The sequence below is a fragment of the Ochlerotatus camptorhynchus genome, unplaced genomic scaffold (assembly GCF_037179485.1).
Source record: "Ochlerotatus camptorhynchus isolate MF236.1 unplaced genomic scaffold, CSIRO-AGI_Acam_v1.1 ptg000010l, whole genome shotgun sequence".
Classification (NCBI taxonomy): Eukaryota; Metazoa; Arthropoda; class Insecta; order Diptera; family Culicidae; genus Ochlerotatus; species Ochlerotatus camptorhynchus.
In genome coordinates, this window is record NW_027040502.1 from 3,048,204 (window position 1) to 3,069,351 (window position 21,148).

Here is a 21,148-nt window from a genome sequence, read left to right on the forward strand (position 1 = left end):
GGTCATGGTGGTTACTCATGATTACTGCATGAGTAATTAGCTCCAAAACCATTTCGTTTATCCAAATGGGTGCAGAAATATCGATATTCATGCGCTTCTATTATAATAGCTGACGTTCATTTATTATTGTGCGGTTGTATGAACAAAATTGCGCTGCAAGCATACACCATGAGATATATTCTGTATGTCAGATCAAATCAGCGCCCTTAAATGTGAAATTAAAATGTAACAAACTCAAAAACACACCTTTAAAAAAATACCGCCTACAAATGTGCTGTAACAAATGCTATGCACTCATCAGATACAAACAGTTTGATTTCATTTAGGCCGCATTACGAATGCTCACTAGACTGATGTAAAAATTTAAATTTTCGGTTCACACTGCTCAAACGATTCCAAATTCCAAAATTTGAACTTATTGAACTAGGAACAACCCATTTGTAGTTTTATAGAATTCAAAATGTGATTTAAAGATGCAGATATGTGCAACTTAAGAAGCGAGCCTCTTCCCAGATGACCATGGCAACGCAAACAATTCAGTGCCAACATTTCAAAGGGGCGTAATTGCATTTGTAAACAATGGCTTTAGAAAAATAATGATACCAGCAGGTAGAAGAATGTTTCCTCTAGCAGCTAGCATTGTAATTTTGGAGAGGTAAGATTTCATTCGCGAGAAATTGACGGCTAAAGTCATTGTTTACAAAAGCAATTACGCCCCTTTGAAATGTTGGTACTGAATTGTTTGTGTTGAAGGAAGTATCACAACACAGGTAGTTGCTATTCGATATTTTTGCAGACATTGACAGATGGTGGACATGAAGTTATATCCTTGACACATGGTAAGTTCCAAGTTTGCCTTCATCGTCATCCGTTGGCAGTACCATTCGTATATTTAAAATTAACCCTCAACCACCCAAAATATACACTCAGAAATTGTTTCACTTAGATGTTACATGAAAACATATATAGATTTTTTCCACCTAGTTTTTCACGTAAATTTTACCTTTTTCATATGTGGATTGGTTTGAAAGTTCTAATTTCAATCCACATACAACTCTAATAGGTAGTATAGGATTTGGAAATAAATTTCACTATATTTTCATGTAGCATCTAAGTGAATATTACTCAAAGTGAAAAGATCTTTGCCCAATCCACTAGAAAACAACATAGATTTTATGGTACTTTCTAAGTAAATTTTATTATGTTTGCACTTAAATTTTAGTAAGTTTTTTCGTAGCATCATCCATTGTTAGGAATTTTAAAATTATTTATCGAGATAATAAAATTGAATTGTTCAGAGAGCTGATAATACATTCCTCTTAAAAAAAAAACCATAAACGAACGATAACCCAAAAAATAGAACTATTCCATAAATGGTTTGGATGATACCTAAACACGTCGTTAAGCAAAATAACCATAACCAGTTTATTAGGGATGTCTTATGTATTTCAGCAACTTCCGGCCAGCTGCACTTCTTCTGCCAATTTTTCGGGTGAGATCATTCCTCGTCCGGCCATTCCTCGTTCTAAAAACATACCATAAATACATGGTGTATCATGACAAAAATAATACATCATACTTATCAGAAAATTCAACAAATCCAATGGTATTTATGAATGCAGCAACAACTCGTGAGCAATGCACCGTTTGGACGCCATGTTAGGTTTTGTTTGTGCCATCACCACTCAGAAATTTTCACACTATAAATTCATGTAGAATCTAAGTGAAATTATCTTACATGAAATTCATTTGGAACTTATATATATTCATCTGAGTTTCAAAGCGTATTAAATTGCTTTTTATTCGATTTGTAATAAATTTTATTAACGTTTTGTACTTTACAGACAATTTTTAATATCTGAAGGTTACGTGTTTTTTCCAGTGAATTTTATGTGACAAATTTTTTGAGTGTATGAATTATATATTATATATATATCTAACGGGTGTTCAATAAAAAAAATGAGAATGATGTCAGTGCCTTCCAGCGCTCTTGTGAGAGCATCGTGACTAAGTTGCGTCATACTGCTGACCAGAGCCCCTTCTCCAATATTCATTGACGTTTTTTCGAAGAATAAACATTATGTTTTTAATAAAAAATTCTGAATTCGTTGAAATAAACTTTTTTGTTTACTAGCATTCTCATTTTTATTGAACACCCGTTATGTTGTTCATTACATACCAAGCGAAAACTTAACTTTTTTTGTCGTGGAGTGTTGTGATTTTGAGATGCTTGATTACCCTGGAGGAATCGTTTCTGCTTACTGAGCAGTGAGCAGAAAATCATGTGTAGTATTACATTCTTATATTTCACAAATTTTCAAATGAACATATCGATTCATTGGGTAGGGATGGGACCACCTGCTTGAAGCGATTTGAATGGGGAGAGTGGAATCGACAACTCCCTGTTGTTAACATTTCGTGAATTGAAGATGGGCTCTTCTCCCCACTCATTGCACAGTGGGCAAAAAATGACAAAACCGCGACAAACCGTGACACATTATAAAAATTGTGCTAGAACCTTGCGATTTTTTCAATGTTGTTCAGAATCAAGAGATCATAGCGTATTTAATGTGGAAACTATATTTTGGGGTATAGTGGCCATATTCTGGTTCTCCGGATAATCTGGATTGACCGATAAAGTGACCACGTTATAAAACATGTCCTCCATGCTTGCGGTTTATTCTATATTGTTCAGAATCAAGATATCAAAGCGTATTTAACTTGGAATACATATTTTGGAATTTTTATAATGTGGCCACTTTATCGGTCAATCCAGATTATCCGGTGAACCAGGATAAGGCCATCATATTCCAAAATATGTATTCCAAGTTAAATACGCTTTGATCTCTTGATTCTGAACAACATAGAAAAAAATCGCAAGGTTCTAGGACATTTTTTATAATGTGACCACTTTATCGGTCGTTCCGGATCCTCCTTTAGGCCAGTAGAGTTTTCCTGAGGGCGTATATGGTGTCTTTACACCATATATACTTAGTACTATCAATTTCCAGTAATATACGTTAAGTAAAGTCTAAAATTATGTCGATAGATAGTGGCATTTCCTACATTACCGGGAACTCGGGTTGATCCCGGCCCTCTATCTCGGTACGCAAAAGTCTCCGGCCAATGAGACCACCACCAATCGATTCAAGAGAGTTATTTTCTTTGAGAATATGTATAACATTTTTACTGAAACCGTTTGGCAGCCGAGATATTCAATTTAGTCGCGGTTTTGTCACTTTTTGCCCAGTGTGCATTGGATGTCCCAATGAGTGGGGAGAAGAGCACACCTTCAATTCACGAAATGTTAACAACGTATGATGGCTTGTTCTGTATCGCGTTGGAACATTTTTATCATTGGAAGGAGATTCTTCTTGCTCCCGTGGATCATGCGTACCTGTCTCTGCTGATGGGTCCAACCTTCGTTTTTGGCCCTTCATACAATGGTAAATTTAATACAACCAGGTATCGTACTTCATCAAGTTGTACGAGGTAGACAGGCCATGGTCATAAGACACCATCGTCTTGAATAATTAATGACTTTTGTTCTTTAAATTTTATCGTAAAGTGTAGCTCAGGAAATTGTCTACAATCTCAGCTATATTTGTCAGTCTACATTGTTCGATAGATATGAACAAAACAATTGGGTTTCACATAGTACTTTCCATATATTTTTCAAATGGTTTGTGCCAAGTCAGTTTCACACTAAATGAATTCCAATTTTGGGAGGCTAATCAGAACCCAATTTGCAATAGTTTGAGTACTGTGGAGCGAAAAAGTTCAAATGTTGCATCAGTCAGCTCACATGCTCCAAATGAATTAAGGATGTATGAAGAAATTTTGCTCCGGCCTTAGTGATAAAAACAAGCACTTGATAATAATACAAAGAAATCTAAAAAAAAGTCAGGGAACTTCAGAGCTCATTGTTGCAATTTATAAATCTTCAGGAAAGCTTCAAGGATATTTCAAGAACTTTAGGTAATATTTGAAATATTCAGAGAAGTTTCAAAACTATCAGCCAGGTTCCGGGAACTGCATGAAAGTTCAGAACTTGCTTGTTTTAATGGCTTTCTCGTGATCGTCGACAGAGAAATTTTTCCATTAAAAAAACCCATGGCCCATGGTAGATTAAATTGGAATCGTAACAGTGAATTCATGACTGAGAAAGCCGTTAAAACAAACAATTTCTTCCAGTGCCAATCGTCACCATCACTAATTTAATCATGAAAGTGCAGAACTTGAAAGGATATTTAGAGATCTTTACGGGTAAGTGCTGAGAGCATCAAGGCAGTTCCATGAGCTTCACGAAAAATTCGTGATCTAAGATGAAGCAAGCTGAAGATCAAAGAACTTGGAAACAATTTCTGGTACTTTACAAGAACTTCAAGAAACTCCAGAAAACTTCAGGTAACTTTAAAGATCTTTAGGAAAGGGCAGAGAGCGTTAGGAAAGTTCTGAGAGCATCAGGGCAGAATGCCCGAATTTTTTTTCGAACTTTAGGAAAGTTGCGAAAACTTCAAAAAAGTTCTGAGAACTTAACTTAACGATTAACTTAAAAAAAAAAATAGTAAAATATTTCACATATTCCTAGAACAATGTCCAGAAAACTTCAAAGAAGTTGGCAGTACCATGAATGTCTGGAAAATTGCGGGAGCTTCAAGAAGTTCTGCGATTTTCAAGGGGATTCCAAAAAATTGGAGAAAGTCTCGGGAACTTCAGTGTAGTAGTTCAGTTCCATAGATTTAACGCAAATTTTGGGAATTGTACTGAATATCAAAAGCTTCAGGGCAATTCCATTATATTCAGGAAAATTGCATGAGTTTTACATAAACTTCATTTGAGTATAACGGTCATAAGAAACGTTAGGTAAACTTTGAGGTAGTTCCGAGAACTTCCGTGCAGTTCCATGAATATCAGGAATATTGCAGGAACATCTGCGAAGTAAATTTCGAGAAATTGAAGACGGTTCCGTTACATTTTAGTAAAATAGTAAGAACCCCAAGTAGCATTTCTTGTTTTATCGCACTCTATTAGTGGTTTTTGAGATCAATTTTATAAAACCGTCAATAAAATTAATAGCTCCAGCTCAAACTTTTGATAACCGCTATAAGATCGTCTTCCAGCTTAGTGGACCACTCTTGATAAGATATATAAAGCATGTTTTAGAATCACATTAAAGCTATCTTAAAACCTTTTGTAAGAAAGCCCCATACTCTACAAAAGGTTCTCATAGCCTCTTTAAGAGTAATATTGTAATATTTTTATTTGCTTCAAAGCAACCGCCATAAATTAGCTTGTTGTTGTTATGTTCTGCTGAAAGTTTTTTTTTCATATGGAAATCTTTAGCGATAAATAGGTTTGAGTGTTTGTGTCAAGATCACCATGCAATCAATTTTGTTTCATGGCGACATAAGTGAAAATATTAATGAAAATATATGACTTTTTAGAAGTTCCGAAACATATGCGCTTGAAATTTTATCGTGTATATTGGGATAATATGAGCGTTAAATAAATGCGCCTCCAAAATAGTTCAAGTTAACAAAAAAGATTGTTTCCGAAATCAAATGAATTTGATGGAATCATCTTAATTTTACAGAAAATAGATCTCAAAAATAAATTCATACCAATGCACACTGGAAATCATTTCGGATCTCTAATTTAGCCATTATTTTATTGAAATATCTTGAATTATATGGCGACAGGGGACAGCAGGGAAGAAAAACACCAAGCACAATTTCTTAAAATGTCCAATGCTTACATTGGATAAAAGTAGAACAGAAAAGCATAATGCATGATTTTATTTCGAGCGCTATTTTCTTTTTACAAGAGCAATTCATGTTTTTATTTGAGGGCAAATGTATGTTCCTATTTTACGGGTGCAACCGATGAATTTTACAAACATTTGGAAAAGTTTTGAATGGTGCATTAACCTTTATGAAAAGTTATGCGTGATTTAAAATAAACGTGCTCATGCAATTTTGTTGATTTTCTTTGCGCTCTAACCGCTTATTTACACTTCTGACAAGTTGCAACTGGATGCTTATAATTGTTTTAAAATAACTGTTTCATGGCCAACTAGTTTTATTGCGCTTACTTATATAGCAATAAAAGGATTTATTTTTGGGTTTTATAAGGGTAATTCATATTGTTTTTTTTTAATACTTCAAGGCAATCATTAAACCTTTCATAAGTGAAAATAGCACAAGCATCAGTTGGTTTTTTTTATAAGCTTTATAGGGGTTTTGTAGACAGCTATAGGAATGTTCCATGACTTGCATTGCATATGACCGTCATAAAGCTGTAGGTAATGGTTGCAGCTGCAATAAAACCTTAATAAATTTTGAATATAGCCAAGCAGCTAAAGATATGTTGCTTGGGCCTTCAAGATATTCCAAACATTAACGATGTGCCAGAGAGTATCAGAAAACTTAAGACAAACATTCGGAAACATTACAGAAACTTCAAGACATTCACGGAATAGCAGAGAACTTTAGGAATTTTAGAAATCTTTCAGGCAGTTTTAGCAATTTCAGGGCAATTCCAGGTACATCATCAGAAGAATAATAAGAGCTTCGGGGTGGTTTTCAAAAAAAATAGTAGCTTCGAGGAAGTTTCATAAACAGTTAATATGAGGAGTTTCAATTCAATAATTTCGGGATCTTCAAGGCGCTTCAGGAAGAATTGTAAAAACTTTTAAGAAGTTTTAAGAAATTTAAGAATATCGAGAGACCTTCAGGGATGTTGAAAACTTCAAAGAAGTTTCTGAGAACCTTAGGAAAGTTGTGGAAACTTTAAATACATTCCAAAAACCTCCGGGAAGTTAGGTCTAGAGATCTTCCGGGAAGATCAGAGACCAGAGACCAACTTCGAGAATTTCAGAGAAGTGATGATGATGATAATGATGATGATGATGATGATGATGTTTATGGAAAATTGCGGGAACTTTTGATAAATTCTAGAAATTCATAGATTTTTAAAGAAGCTCTTATAACTTCAAGGATGCACCAAAAGCTTCAGAAAACTCTTTCATGGAACTTTAAATATCTTGATCGACTCTAACAGTCTAAACAGTCCGAACACGCTGCCTCAGAAAAACGTGTAACGGCAAATTTGCAATGCCATAGTTTAGCCATTTCTTGATGGATTTCAAATAAATGGGTACCTCGAGAATTCCTAGGATCTGTAGATTACTACATATATTTTGATTGTAAAAAGATTGAAAATAGGGTCGTCTACCTTTTTTTAAAAGCTAAAAGGGTCGTTACATTTTTTAAAGATGTGTTTATGTGTTTTACAAGTAGCTTAAGATCTATAATTTTTATTAATAAGCAATATGCTCATAATTAGCCATAATACAGTAATGGTTCCTATATATGGATTCTGGAGACAGTGGAAAGGTCCTCGACCCATAAAACTGATACTAGAGCTCCGCGTTTTTTTTTTCGAAAACACTTGAAGCTGTGATACAAGAAAGCATTTGGGGTTGTCAAATAAACATGTACTCGGAGGACCATGGAACAGTCCCCCATGAAGATCCGGAACATACGTAAAACTGGTCAAGCCATGAAACTGATCCTAGAGCTCCGTAGTTTTTTAAAAAACACTTTGATCTAAGATATAAGAAATAATTTGGGGTCGTGACATAAACATGGACCCGTATGGCCATAGGACCGTCCTCCGGAAGATCCAAAAACATCCGTAAAAGCGGTTCATCCATGTAACTGATCCTAGAGCTTCGCGGTTTTCTCGAAAACAATTGGAACTGTGATATAAGAAAGTAATTGGGGTCGTGACATAAACATGGACCCGTATGACCATGGGACCGTCTTCCGGAAGATCCGAAGCATCCGTAGGGATGGTTCATCCATGAAACTTATCCTAGAGCTCCGCAGTTTTTTTTTAACACTAGAAACTGTTCCATGATTTCGGTGTTGCCGCAGACATTGAAATTGCATGCATTTCCTATTCGGGTTGTGAACCGACGAGCATATCCTGGCTCCATTTTTGTTTCATTGATAGCACTTCGTGAAGAGCACCACTTATGGCACTTTTGTTTGCGCTCTATTGGTGTAAATTTACGATCACGCTGATAAAAGTCCTTTCAGAGATTCGGTATACACAGAATCAGGCTACAAGAGGCATGGGGCGGTGGCGGAATTTTTAATTCAAGGCACTTTCGGCGGAATCCGGAGAAGCAAAATGTGATTGATGAATGGCAGTGCGTGATGGGACCGGAGGGGATGATCCATTTTTGGACACTTAAAAGTGATTTAAATTCCCTTAAATGTTCGAAGTCAGGCAAGTCAGTCATGATTATGTGAACTAATTCAATACTACGCTTAATGACGCAAAACATCCTGATCCAGTAGCTAGAGGCCACACCCCCACTATTGAGTGATGATGGTGGCAGTAATCCGTACATTTGTGCGTGTTACCATGAAATCCAATTAATAATTTCAAACCACAATGGCTTGCCAGTCAGCAACCGTTGCGCTGGTGCTGAGAAATGTATTGGAGGTATGTATGTGAGAGGTGGATGACCGGAAGTCAAATAATAGCTCACTCTGTGTGCATTTGCATAATTACTAGTACGACAATATGGGATCGGGAATGTCACGTTGGAGCAGCAAAATTGTTGGATAAACAGCTGCAGGACATTTCAATGTGTGGATTAACCGCTAAATTACCGTTTGATGCCGCAACGTTGATGCAAGTAAGTGGACGGTGAAATTGGAGTGTGTGGAACTGATCGAAAACATAAACCGCGCATCGGATGACGATTGTTAATGATTAGGGCATTTACATATTCCATTTTGATTTCAATTCCACCGTTTTATCGTAATATGAAGAGGTTACTGTATTTGTTCCTGTAACATCAGATCTTTCGATTTTTATTTATTTTTGTCGTAAAATTTTAGGAAGAGTGTAAGATGGTAACCTGCTTAAAAAAAAATCATTGGTTTGAATACGTCTTTTTCAAAAGTTGCTCTGAAGCAAAAAAACATCATATTTATATGGAAAATGCAACCATATTGGAAGCAACGAACATATGAGTAATGTTTCATTAAAATCGGAAACACTCATGTCCAACCAGTTTGCTTTTTTTTTTGCAAAGATATCTAATTAACAAGATATACCACTAATCAATTCCTCGAACAATGGTTAGTGCACATTGAAACTGTTGGGAGACCCTAAATACTGAGTATCCAGCGGAAGGCCCGGATCAACCTTAATCTGGATTTTTATGTATTTTTGATCAAATTATGCCTTGATTTTCCTGTGAAGCTATATCAAATGAAGTAAAATAGGTATTTTTCATGTATAAGCTGGTCATCGGCTCTGACCCACCGAAAGATTCGGAACATCCGTAAAATTTACTGCTTCGTAAATTTGAATGTAGAAAAAATGTGTTTTTTTTACATAATAGCTGGCCATTAGGCCTTGATTTTTCTTTGTAACTACATGGAATGTTGTAAAATGGGGATTTCTGATATATTACCTGGTGTGAAACGCATTACAAAACGTTCTACAATGTTATATTTGTATATAATGATGAAATCTTTTCGCAATTTGATCCTCAAAATCATCCCCTCAAGATCAGAATGAATATTGATATTGATAGGCGAATGAACATCCATCCACAAATGATCAAAAACAAATGTTGGGTTCGAAAGTCGGTGGTTGTCTTGATCAGGAGAATGTTGCCATGTCAAAATTCAAATTCATGTAGGTAGTTTAAATATCAAGGTTGTCAAGGTAGAAGAAAGGATCAGCACTGGTATTGCAAATTTTTTCTTCATTTAGACTCGAGTGATTGTAATTTCGTCGTCATTCTCTGCTTGACCGTCAAGCTGTTCAGTTCAGTTCGGATTCCCGCTCGCCTCCTCTAGTTGTTCGGTTTTAGTTTGTTTCGTACTTCGTTTTTCCGTTTCGCGCCGTGGAAGTGTCGTCATTGTCACACGCTCTGAAAAGTTTGGTCCAACTCGCCAAAAACCAGATGGTATGTGAGCGTCCTAGCGCATCAGCAGTAGGGGGCTCTACGAAGAAGGCCCGAACGCAGACCGAATGACGCTGAAAACCGTGTACTACAAAGCAGCCAGTTTTCAGTGCTCGAGGAAGACAATGGAGGTGGTGGTGACACTGTTTCTACTAAAGAAAGCGGATTCCCCCACTCTTCACTTCGATGAAGAATGTCGACCAGCTTAGGACTGTGTTGACAGATCACAACCTACAGGCTCGGTTCAAGCTCTGCAGCGTCGGAACAAAAATTATGTGTTCCAGTCTGGAGGAGTACAAGGCGATCGAAGGTTTCAACAAGGTGGATTTTTACACCCATGATTTGCCATCGCTGAAGCCACTGAAGGTTGTTTTGCGAGGTTTGCCGTCATTTGAGGCGGCCATTGTGAAGGCTGAGCCGGAGCGGCTTGGTCTACAACCAGAGGCAGTGTATCTGATGAATCGGCGACCCTTGCCGAACACCAGCTACCGGGACCAGTTATTACTGGTTCACTTTATCAAGGGCTCCACTACACTGCCGGGCTGAAGGATAACATCCGGGATCTGTTGCAGGTTACCATCTCTTTGCAGTCGTACAGAACTCAACACCGTGATGTAACGCAGTGCAAAATGCCAAATGCGGTGGAAACCACCGTGCGTTCACTCGCGACTGCCCCAAGTGAGCGGAATTCATTAATTTTCGCCAAAAGGCGGCAACAGGCAACCCCCGGCCAACACAGATGCTCAGTACCCTGCAATCCAGCCCTGTCGACTGGTCCCGAACTTAGCACCGCTTCCCTTCAACAATCAACGAGCCCTTAGCACTCCCGCTGGATATTCTCCAACAAAGGAGCAAGCGCCAATCAGCCCAGCATCGCCTCAGTGCTGCAGTGGCCCAGCCAAACCAAGGTCCCTCCACTGCCCCTGGTTTATCGTATGCCAGTACTGTTTCAGGTGAGTCCATCGACGATTCCCCATTTACCTCGGAGGAACTTGTGACACTCGTGGCAGAGGTCATCATCATCCTGCGCATCTGCAAGACCCAATCTGAACAGCTTCATGCTGACCTGTCCCTTGTTACTAAGTATGGACCGTGAAGTTATAAAGATTGCAAATTGGAACGCTTGTTCGCAGAAGAACAAGCATATCGAACTGCTTGACTTCCTTAACGCCAAGGAAATCGACATTGCCATCATCACCGAAACCCATCTAAAGTCGGAAGTCAACATGTACCTATCGGACTTTCGTGTCTTGAGACTCGACAGAACCAGTGTAAGAGGAGGGGGAGTAGCCGTTGCTGTGAGGCGTAACATCAACTGCCACCTGCTGCCGAACTTCCAACTCAAAATTATCGAAGCCATTGGGGTTGAAGTCGGCACATCGCTTTGCCCCATCATCATCATTACGGCTTACTGCCCCAGACAAGTCAACAATAGCAATGGGTCGGCAGCGGACCTTTGACGAAATATCATCAAGCTGACTAGGCGGCGAGAAAAATATATCATTTTTGGCGACCTGAACGTCAAACATCAAGCCTGGGGCAACAACTGGCGCAATCAAAACGGCACCATCATGAACAAAGCGCAGTACAACATATTAAGTCCGGACACTCCCACCCGGTTGAGTAGGTCCGGTGCTCACGCCTCCATTGATATCTACATCAGCAACATGGGCAACATGTCGCAACCTGTCGTGCATCAGGAACTCAGCTCGGACCACTATCCGGTGGTGACTGAAGTAGGTTCCTCAGTCAGCAAGTTCCTAGCATCGCGACGAAACTACCATCGGGTAGATTGGTCGCAGTTCCAACACTGCGTTGACACCAGTATCGACTATGACGTCAACCCGGAAACGACCGATGACATCGATCGGTGTCTGCCCTTCATCGATGAAGCAATTTCCCGGGCCAGGGGCAACATGTTCCAGTATCAAGACAGGTGAGTAATACTCCGAACCTTGGCAGGCCCACTAAAGACCTTATTACACTCCGCCGAACGACTCGCAGGCAGTACCAGCGTACTGGGCTGCCTAACCTGAAGACCAATTGCAACCGTTTGAACAAAATCATCCAAGCCAGGATGGTGGATCTCAGAAATGTCGATTTTGCAAACAAGATTCACTCTCTCAGAGTGAGCGAAGTCATTCTGGAAAATGGCAAAGATTTAAAAAAAATAAGCCGAGGCTTATCCCTTCCTCATCAGAATTCGGATCCATCCTTACTCATAACCCCAGTTGAAAAGGCCAATGCTCTTGGTCAACACTGTGTGAACTCACATAACCTTGGCCATGGTGAGTCCCACGAGCCTGCACTATCGGTATCATTAAAAACTACTTGTCAGGCAGATCATTCCAGGTCTTCTTATACAATTCACCATCTGATACGTTCAACGTTGATGCTGGGGTTCCCCAGGGTAGTCTGCTTGGTCCTATTCTCTTCAACATCTTCACGTCAGATGTTTCTCCCCTTCCGGGTGGTGGTATTTTGTCAATGTTTGCGGATGACACTGCCATCATATATAAGGGTCGAGTGATCCGTGCTCTGACGAGGTCTGGATGTTCTCCAATCTGGCCTGGATGTTCTGTCCGACTATTTCAAAAGCTGGAAAATTTGTATCAATGCAGCTAAATCACATACCATACTATTTTCGCACTCCTATTCACCTCGGCTTGTCCCGCCTGGCAACTTAAAAGTTCACCTTGATAATACTCCCATAGAGTGGTCCAATGAAGTCATCTACCATGTTCTCACCCTTGATAGCAAGTTGCTGTTCCGTTCCCAAGTGGACGAATCATCCATCAAGTGCAACATCTTGATTGGGACGCTCTATCCACTTATCAACAGAAAGTCCACCCTTTCCATTAAAAACAAGCTTGCCGTCCACAAACATGAAACTAATATTCTGCCCAACAACAACTCAGCAGCACGAGACTCCTTGAACTGTGTCTCAGAGTCGGCGCACTACTGGGCAAACTGGAGGGGCTACGCGGATGAAAAGGCACTCAAGCTTTCAATTAAACTGAAACACAACGCGGATCAATTTAAACACTGTATTTCTCCAATTACCGATAGTGTGGATTGTGTGGTGTTGTGTTCGATTTTCTTGGCACATACCCTTGATGAAGATGGCGACTACGATGACTGCAGACCAGCGAGCGCTCGCTGTGGTTCCGGAAAGATCCTTAAAGGCCGATCTTGTCGGCTAGATGGCGGTACCACCGCTCGGTGAAATTGCGGTACAATTCCGACAATGGCGGACAAAGCGAGGCTGACCGAACGTCGGCCGTAGTGCGATGGCGGGTTGGTTTTACCGGGCTGCTATAGCGGTTTGTGGAGACGGTTCCGATGCACAGGCGCTTCCTTCTGACGAAGCCGGTCGTCTGTCGAACCGGAAGGGAAATTCTCGTTGGCGTTTAGGGCCTTCAGCCCGAGAACGATGTCCTTTACGGTTAGGTCAAGGTAACTAATTGTCACCTAGACCGTAGCGTGCAATGGCGGTCTTTGACTCGCCAACCAGAAAACCATTTGATTGGTTGAAAAGAAAAGGTCCTAGCGAGGAGGTAACATCCATTAGTGCCTTGGACCAATTTAGAGGAAGACTTCGACTTAACCTGAATCAGCTGAATCGGTGATTTCCACTTCACCTTGATTCACTACTCGCACTGTATTCTGTTAAAATGTATTCCACAGACACTTCTAGTCTACACGCTCGCCTGAGATAAAATGAACGATGGCCGTTCTCTAAGCATCGCAGAACCCTTCAGCTCATCACCCGTGACTCCGTGTCACCATTTTGCCGCGGCCATGCGCGCCTTATTCAGCAGTCGGCCGTTAAGCATGGCCGTATCGTCTGCCCAGTGGATTTCACCGCAAGTGTTACACAAATTTATTTGAATGCTCGATCACATGGTGTATATTTAAAATATTGTATTGAACCTTTGTAACAGAACGGTTACAAGCAAATCATCCGCCCCGCCATTGAGTACGGAACGCCAATATGGGAGAGCTGTGCCAAGTTTTTTTTTTTTTTTTTTCTTTATTTTTGTGATTTTTAGCCGTAGGCTAGTTCATCACATCGAGCTGTGCCAAGTGCCATCACCTAAAACTCCAAAGGATCCAGAACAAGATCCTTAGGATGATCCTCAAGAGTCCTCCGCGGATTCGAAATTCTGAGATCCACCGCCTGGCTGGGCTTCAGACACTGGAGGAGCGGAGTACGCTCATCCTCGAAAGGTTCAGAGACGCCTGTCTGAGATCAAATCACGAGATCATACGCAATCTTGCTAATTAGGTTAAGTTATTCGTAGCTAGGTAGGTTATCAAATTATTTTCAAATTCAAGCAAAACACACCCCTATCTTGTAAACTAGTTGAAAAACGTAAACACGTAAATAAGAATAGCAAACTAAACAAAGATAGGGGCCTTCCTTAGCTCAGTCGGTAAAGGCGCAGCTACAAAGCAAGACCATGCTGGAGGTGGCTGGGTTCGATTCCCGGTCCGGTCTAGGAATTTTTCGGGTCGGAAAATTTCTCGACTTCCCTGGGCATAGAAGTATGATTGGACTTGCCACACAATTATACCAATGCAAAAATGGTACAGGCATCGAAAGCTCTCAATTAATAACGGTGGAAGTGCATCTAGAACACTAATTTGAGAGCACGCAATAAGCTAATATGCGATATGCAATAAGCTTGAAATGCGAGGAGGAAGGAAGGAACTAAACAAAGATGAAGAGCCCTTCAGGCTAATCAATTGGAATGTATGACCAATGTAAAACCATAATTGTTGCGAGAAAACGCATCGGCTCATCCCTCACCAAAAACATCATATGATACTGAGTGCACTATAGTCTGTAGTGAGTGCTTTTTGTTTATAGTTAAGGAGATACCGTGCTTTCGCTTTGATTACAACCTGAAGAAACTGTAACAAGAGAAGTGATATGGTAATTAGAAGCGAACGCACGGGCGTAGTAAATAAGTAACTAATTGCGCTACTTATTCGCTATGAATAATCACTGAAGATGTGAGTTATTTAAATTATAATTATTTGACATATTATTTGTAAGAGCTAATAAATTTTACAGCTTTACAGCGTAGGGCAACAGTAGAAAACTACGCATTTTATTGTTCGTCCCACTAGAAGAATCGGTGCCCGTGACTTCGAAGCTTCTATTTTCAATAATAATTAATGGAAAATAAACGTAATTTTACTATTTATTTCGTCGTTCTCAAATTTCGCTTCTGATTTCGCTCTCACCAATCCCACCTTGGAACATATATAACGCTTGGTTTCGATGGCATTTCTTTTGATGTATACTTTTGACTCCTTTGTTCTCGAGCTGGTGATGTTTACATAACAAATTATTGAATTTATGTTACAATTTTGGAAAATGGGATACAAATCATATATTAATTATAGTAGTCTTTTAACTTATACTAGTTCCACAGTATACAACTGATGCTGCGCTTATAAGAATTTCCATCAATAATCAATAATCAATACACACTTAGAAAAAATCATGTAAATATAGGTGCTCTGAGGCTGACATATACGAGCGTTAATTTTGACATAAAATTGAGTCATAACAGACGCGCAATTCAACTCAATAAAATCTACTTTTCGTCGAGTAACGAACTTTTCCGTCTCGGAGCACTTAATTTTACATGAAATATTTGTTTACGTCTGATCCTTTATGTCAAAGATGGATTCCGTCACATGTAAAATTAGTTATTTCTAAGTGTGTAGATCGAAAATGAATCATGCGCTTATAGAAATTTATCATACTGCAGTTATCGTATTCATGATTCAAATTATTTTTATGTATGCTTTAGTAGATCCAAAGTTCCAATTAAACAATCAAAGGCGTTTGCAATTTGCAATTTTTGAATCCTTCCTGCAACTTTTGGTTGGCCAGTGCCAACCAGAGCGCCACCAACGGAGTCCGGTGTTGGCTGTTGGAGGCGTTTCGGAACATATGCTTTCAAGAGATTATACCATAACTTTCATCCATTCAGTTGACAAATGGCAACCCATCCGGATGCACAAGTCTGTGAACATTTAATTAATTCCCCCGACTCTTAATCTTCCCATTGAAAAACCATACAGTACATTGCATTTACTGTACCAACCATGCCCAAGCCACAGTCTGAAATCCGAGTAAAACTTTTCCATTTTTCTCTTTCCCACTGCCATCAACAGCCCACCGCCGGATGCGAACGGTGACCAACTATTTCCTGCTGAATCTGAGTGTGGCCGATCTGCTGATGTCGTCCCTGAACTGTTCGTTCAACTTTATCTTCATGCTCAACTCGGACTGGCCGTTCGGGGCCGTGTACTGCACCATCAACAACTTCATGGCCAACATGTCGGTGGCGTCGTCGGTGTTTACGTTGGTGGCCATCTCGCTGGATCGGTAAGTTTCTTTTTCTTAATTCATTTTCGGTTAGATGGAACTCGGATTTGCAGGAATAGCGAGCGGAAAAGGCATTGAATTCGCCGTGGTTTCTTTCGAAAAATTTCCCTTAATTCAAAATATATCCACGGGGTAAAAAAAAACTTAATTTGATGTTGAATTTGCACTACTTACCAAACATTACAATTCGATGTGCAGATCCCTTGGAAGAGCACGATGAAATCAACAGCAAAGCACTTCATTTGAGATTGTATTGCACATCGTTGTTGATGTACTGTGCTTTGAACTCGAAATATCAACCATACGGATTTTAACAATCTATCACTTTAAGTTTAACTAATTTATCTAATATATAAATAAGTATTCCTTGTTCATACTGCAAGCCTTGGTATATGATATTCAGAATATGACCATAGAACATGTATCATATTACTACCCAGATCACATGTTTCCAAGTGATATTGAGCAACATTGCAAGGCTTGTAAATAGTAGAAGCAAAACGAGACATTCAGCAATAAATTCGAAAGGTTTGACAATGTTTTGTAATAGAGGTTCTATTATACACTAATATTGAATACAGCATCAATTTCATCATACTTACGCTCTAGAATGCAAATTATTTCGGGTGGAAATGAAGAATTATTGCTTCTCTTGTTGTTGACTTGCCATCTGTTCGATACGAGAAATGAAGAAACTCGCGGACACTCGCGGGAAAATCGTGACTCCGCCGACACGGCAATCTTGTGGGCACCAAGAGAAGGCAAACGGACCGAGTCTTTCTTCCACCGAATAAAAGTCTTCAACACTTCGTATTTAGAACGATGTTGTACTACCTATATTGTACGACCGATAGCAACGTGTGTACTTCCAGATCGGTGACCGGGTGGAGATCAACTGTCTTCGTAATCGGAGTCACAAGCTGCCCCACGCCACCAAGGTTGACGTGTTCTGGAGAAACTTGTAAATTTAGAAGTTTTTTTTATATCTTTATTAAGGAGACTTTCAGCCCTGGGCTGGTTCGTCTCCGAAAATTTGGACGTTGATGAAAGGACTCTGTCGTCAAATTGAATTGCGGACAGCTATCCAAGATAACCCTAGCAACGACCCGAGCTCCACAGTTGTCCTCAAAGTTGACCAGCGCCGTGCACAGTAGAACTGTTTCGTTGGGAAGCTTCGCCGAGTGTGCCACCAGCGCCGCAGGTGAGTTCGATTGTGGCTGAGACGAAGTGGACAGGGGTGCGACTGGTACTAATGCAGACTGATGGACGGACACAAGAGTTGAGGTAGAGTTCGATCCACTAGGGACAGTTGTAGGATGGGTCAAAGCGGAATCAGGTGGACAGGTGGAGGGAGGCGTAGATTGCTGACCGCTGTTGGTGTTGGGCGACGATGCTGAACAATTCGACTCCAACGGTTGCAGATGGATGAGCGTATGATGACGTTTCTTGCATTTTCAGCAGCCATCCGAAGAGCAGTCTTTGCAACCATGCGAAGTGGGTTTTCATGCAATTCAAGCACAGGTGATGTTGTTTCATAAAATCGAACGCGTTGTCTTGGAGATAGTTTGCGAAACTTGAAGCACTGGTACCGTTCCGATTCAAATTTCGGACGATTCAAATTTCGGACACTTTCATTTTTAATTAAATATTACATCCAGTTAGAAACAAAGTAATAATGTTAAATGATCGTGGAGGGCACTAGTCAAAAAAATTTAAAATTTACAAGACATGTGGATCATATTCGACCGAGATAATCAACTTTTAAAAGTGTCCGAAATTCGAGTTTAAGTGTCCGAAATTTGAATCGGCACGGTACAGAAAATGATCGCTTCCGCACTGCAAACACTTGCGACCGCCTGTTGGTTCCCCAGACGACGATTGAGCAACATGCAACGTTGAATGCTTCGGTAAAGACTTTACCTTGACTTCACGGGAACGACCAATATTGGGGGCGCGAGCTTGAAGAACGCGAGCATGACCTTGCAGAAACATTACCATATCCGAGTATTTTGGCATCTGGTTGTTCTGCGGCTCTTCCTTCGCAATCACATTGCGAACAATATGGTTTTCCCATTCACGGAGTGTGTTTTGGTCTAAGCGGAGGCTGAGCTGATAAGTAGACGAGAATTGTACTCCAGGTGTCCGTTGGTTCCCCAAGCTTTTTGAGGATGGCGATGTTCCGATCGAAGCGGTCGACAAGGTTCAGCAGTCCCTCTGCCGATTCTTGCTTCTTCGGAGGAGTGTCGGAGAGCTCCGCGAGATGGCATTTTACCACTATCCGCTTGTTGTCGTACCGGTTGACTAAACGCTTCCAGGCTTCAGCGTAATTTTCGTCACTGATGGGAATTTCCGCAATTAGACCCGCTGCTTCACCTCGTAAAATACTCTTCAGGTACTGGAATTTCTCCGAAGAACTCAATTCGCCAGACGAATGAACAGCAGCATTGTACAAATCGTGAAAAGAACGCCATCCGGGAGGATTTCCTGAAAATTCTGGAAGCTTCAATTCGGGGTACTTGATGTGGTTGGTGAGGGGAGTATTTCTCCGAGACGTCGACGGAACATTAAGCGGCTTCCGTTCCAACAAACGAGCCAACTGCGCCTTCAGCTCGTAGTACTGAGCTTCAAACCTGAACAGCTGCGTCTCGTACTCGACTGCTGGTTCCGGGGACGGCAGTAGCTGGAGCTGAATGATCACCTCAACGTACTGATTGTAGAAGCACTCCAATTTTTCCAACCTGACCTGTACGTGACCCGCATGCAAATTGGCATCGTACGATTCGAGAAAAGTTTCGATCGCATCCACCGAAGAGATGAGGTAGTTTCCTCGGACATCGTACTCCAACCTCTTGGCCTCCATTTCCTTGGCTCCATAGCTAGCGCCACAAAATATCAACGGAATACAAAAGGAACGAACCCACCTGGTGAAAATACTATCGAAATGTCGACGGCACTACTTGGGGCTTCCTTGCGACGATGTGCAGAATTTTCGCCGGTTTACACCAACCGATGAATCTGCTATCGCTGGCTCGATCGGCAACTATTATCTTCGGCTCGTTAGCCCTTTTCACAGCACTTAGGTCTTCGCCAATAGTTGGCCACGTAATCAAACACCTGGATCAAATATTCTTCGCCACGCGGTGGTAATTAATCACGGCACTTGTTGCTCAAGGCAAGAAAAATCGCTCTCCAAATGGTTCGGAGAATTTTCACAATGCCACAATCGAAACTTTCAATTTTCCTCGATTGTTCACAATCAGTACACAATCGCCCTAGGCGAACAAATTCACTAGTGCGTTCTTGGCGCTTTCACAACCTTTTTTCAGCGTTCAATTTTCTGGACCACAAAGCCCGTTTGGCTTCTTTGTTTGCTCACTATTACCGGCGAACTATTGTTCCATTTACTGGTCACAGGCCAGCCGCAAAATGGCTTTTCTCAGCGTCACTTTGGCACTAGCACTTTGGTCCAAGATCCGGCTCGAAGGACCATGTTCGATACGAGAAATGAAACTCACGGGAAAATCGTGTCTCGGTCCGTTTGCCTTCTCTTGGTGCCCACAAGATTGCCGTGTCGGCGGAGTCGCGAGTTTCCCGCGAGTGTCGGCGAGTTTCTTCATTTCTCGTATCGAACACCATCTTTGCGAGTAATGTTTAGCATGTGCGTTTTTGACATTTGCTTCTAAAAGCAAAACTTATCAAATTCAATGGATGAAAACAGTGGTGCCAATTCAAATGATGATCATTTTGATTTAACAGTACATATTTTTCAACAACAAAGCATTTTGCTTCAAAACGCAAATCACTTGAAAATCAATGATAAATCACTTCGATTCGTAGTGCCGCATGACAGACTAAGTCAAGTGCAAGAGCATTTGGATTAGATGTGACCACTTTTTACCGTGCATGGATGTAAGCCACCGATTCCATCGGATACACGGCCAATGATATCAACCCAAATTTGAGTTCAGTTTACTAATAATCGCAGAAAGTGCAGCAACTCAGCACTGAGTAAATTTTCCTCCTGAGGAAAACCTATAAGAAAATTGACGAAAATTTTACTCAGTCTAGGAGTAGTACCAATAGACTAAGGGAATCCAATATAAATTTTTCTCATATTTGGGATTTTTCCTGGAAAAAAAACTGGAAAAACATCAGGCAAATTGACTCATCGCTGAGTTCCTGCTCTTTTTGCGATTTATGAGTAAATTAAACTCAAATTAAGGTTGATTTCATAGGCCGTGTAGGGGTACCACACATCTGATCGAAGTGTTTAAACTCTTGATTTTTCATATGCACAAACACATGTATTGTAAGTGTGTTTCACCATGGTTCAATGTGTTAAACACGCTGATTTCTAGTGTTTGAAACTTTGAAATGTTTATAATCTTTCTCTATCAATTTAAGTGTATTGCACATTCAATCACACTACTGTTCAAAACAGATGGATTTGAAGTGTTTTGTATTTCAATGCAACGTGAATTGCTTAAGCACCGAAAACAATCATCCTTACACTGAAAAAAATTGACATGTACCGTTTATTGGATCCATCATAGCAATGTCAGCAGATTTATTCATTCTATGTGATGATTGATAGATTTCATTGGATTATCACTTAAAAACTATAACTGCGATATGGAATGATTTCTATAGTAATTTCACATACTTAGTACTTGATAAAACTTGCTTCGAACGTGGTTAGCGATAGGTAAGACGTATTTGAATATTGAGCGGTTCCACGAACA

General features: G+C 40.3%; 1 protein-coding gene across 1 annotated transcript in view; it reads left to right on the forward strand.

The window, feature by feature from the left end:
* The window catches only part of TkR86C (Tachykinin-like receptor at 86C), a 471,986-nt gene that overhangs the window by 95,279 nt on the left and 355,559 nt on the right, over positions 1–21,148 (forward strand). The window contains exon 3 of the mRNA XM_065220371.1: positions 16,193–16,406. Within this exon, the coding sequence (XP_065076443.1) occupies positions 16,193–16,406 (214 nt within the window). The remainder of the gene's footprint in view (positions 1–16,192; positions 16,407–21,148) is intronic.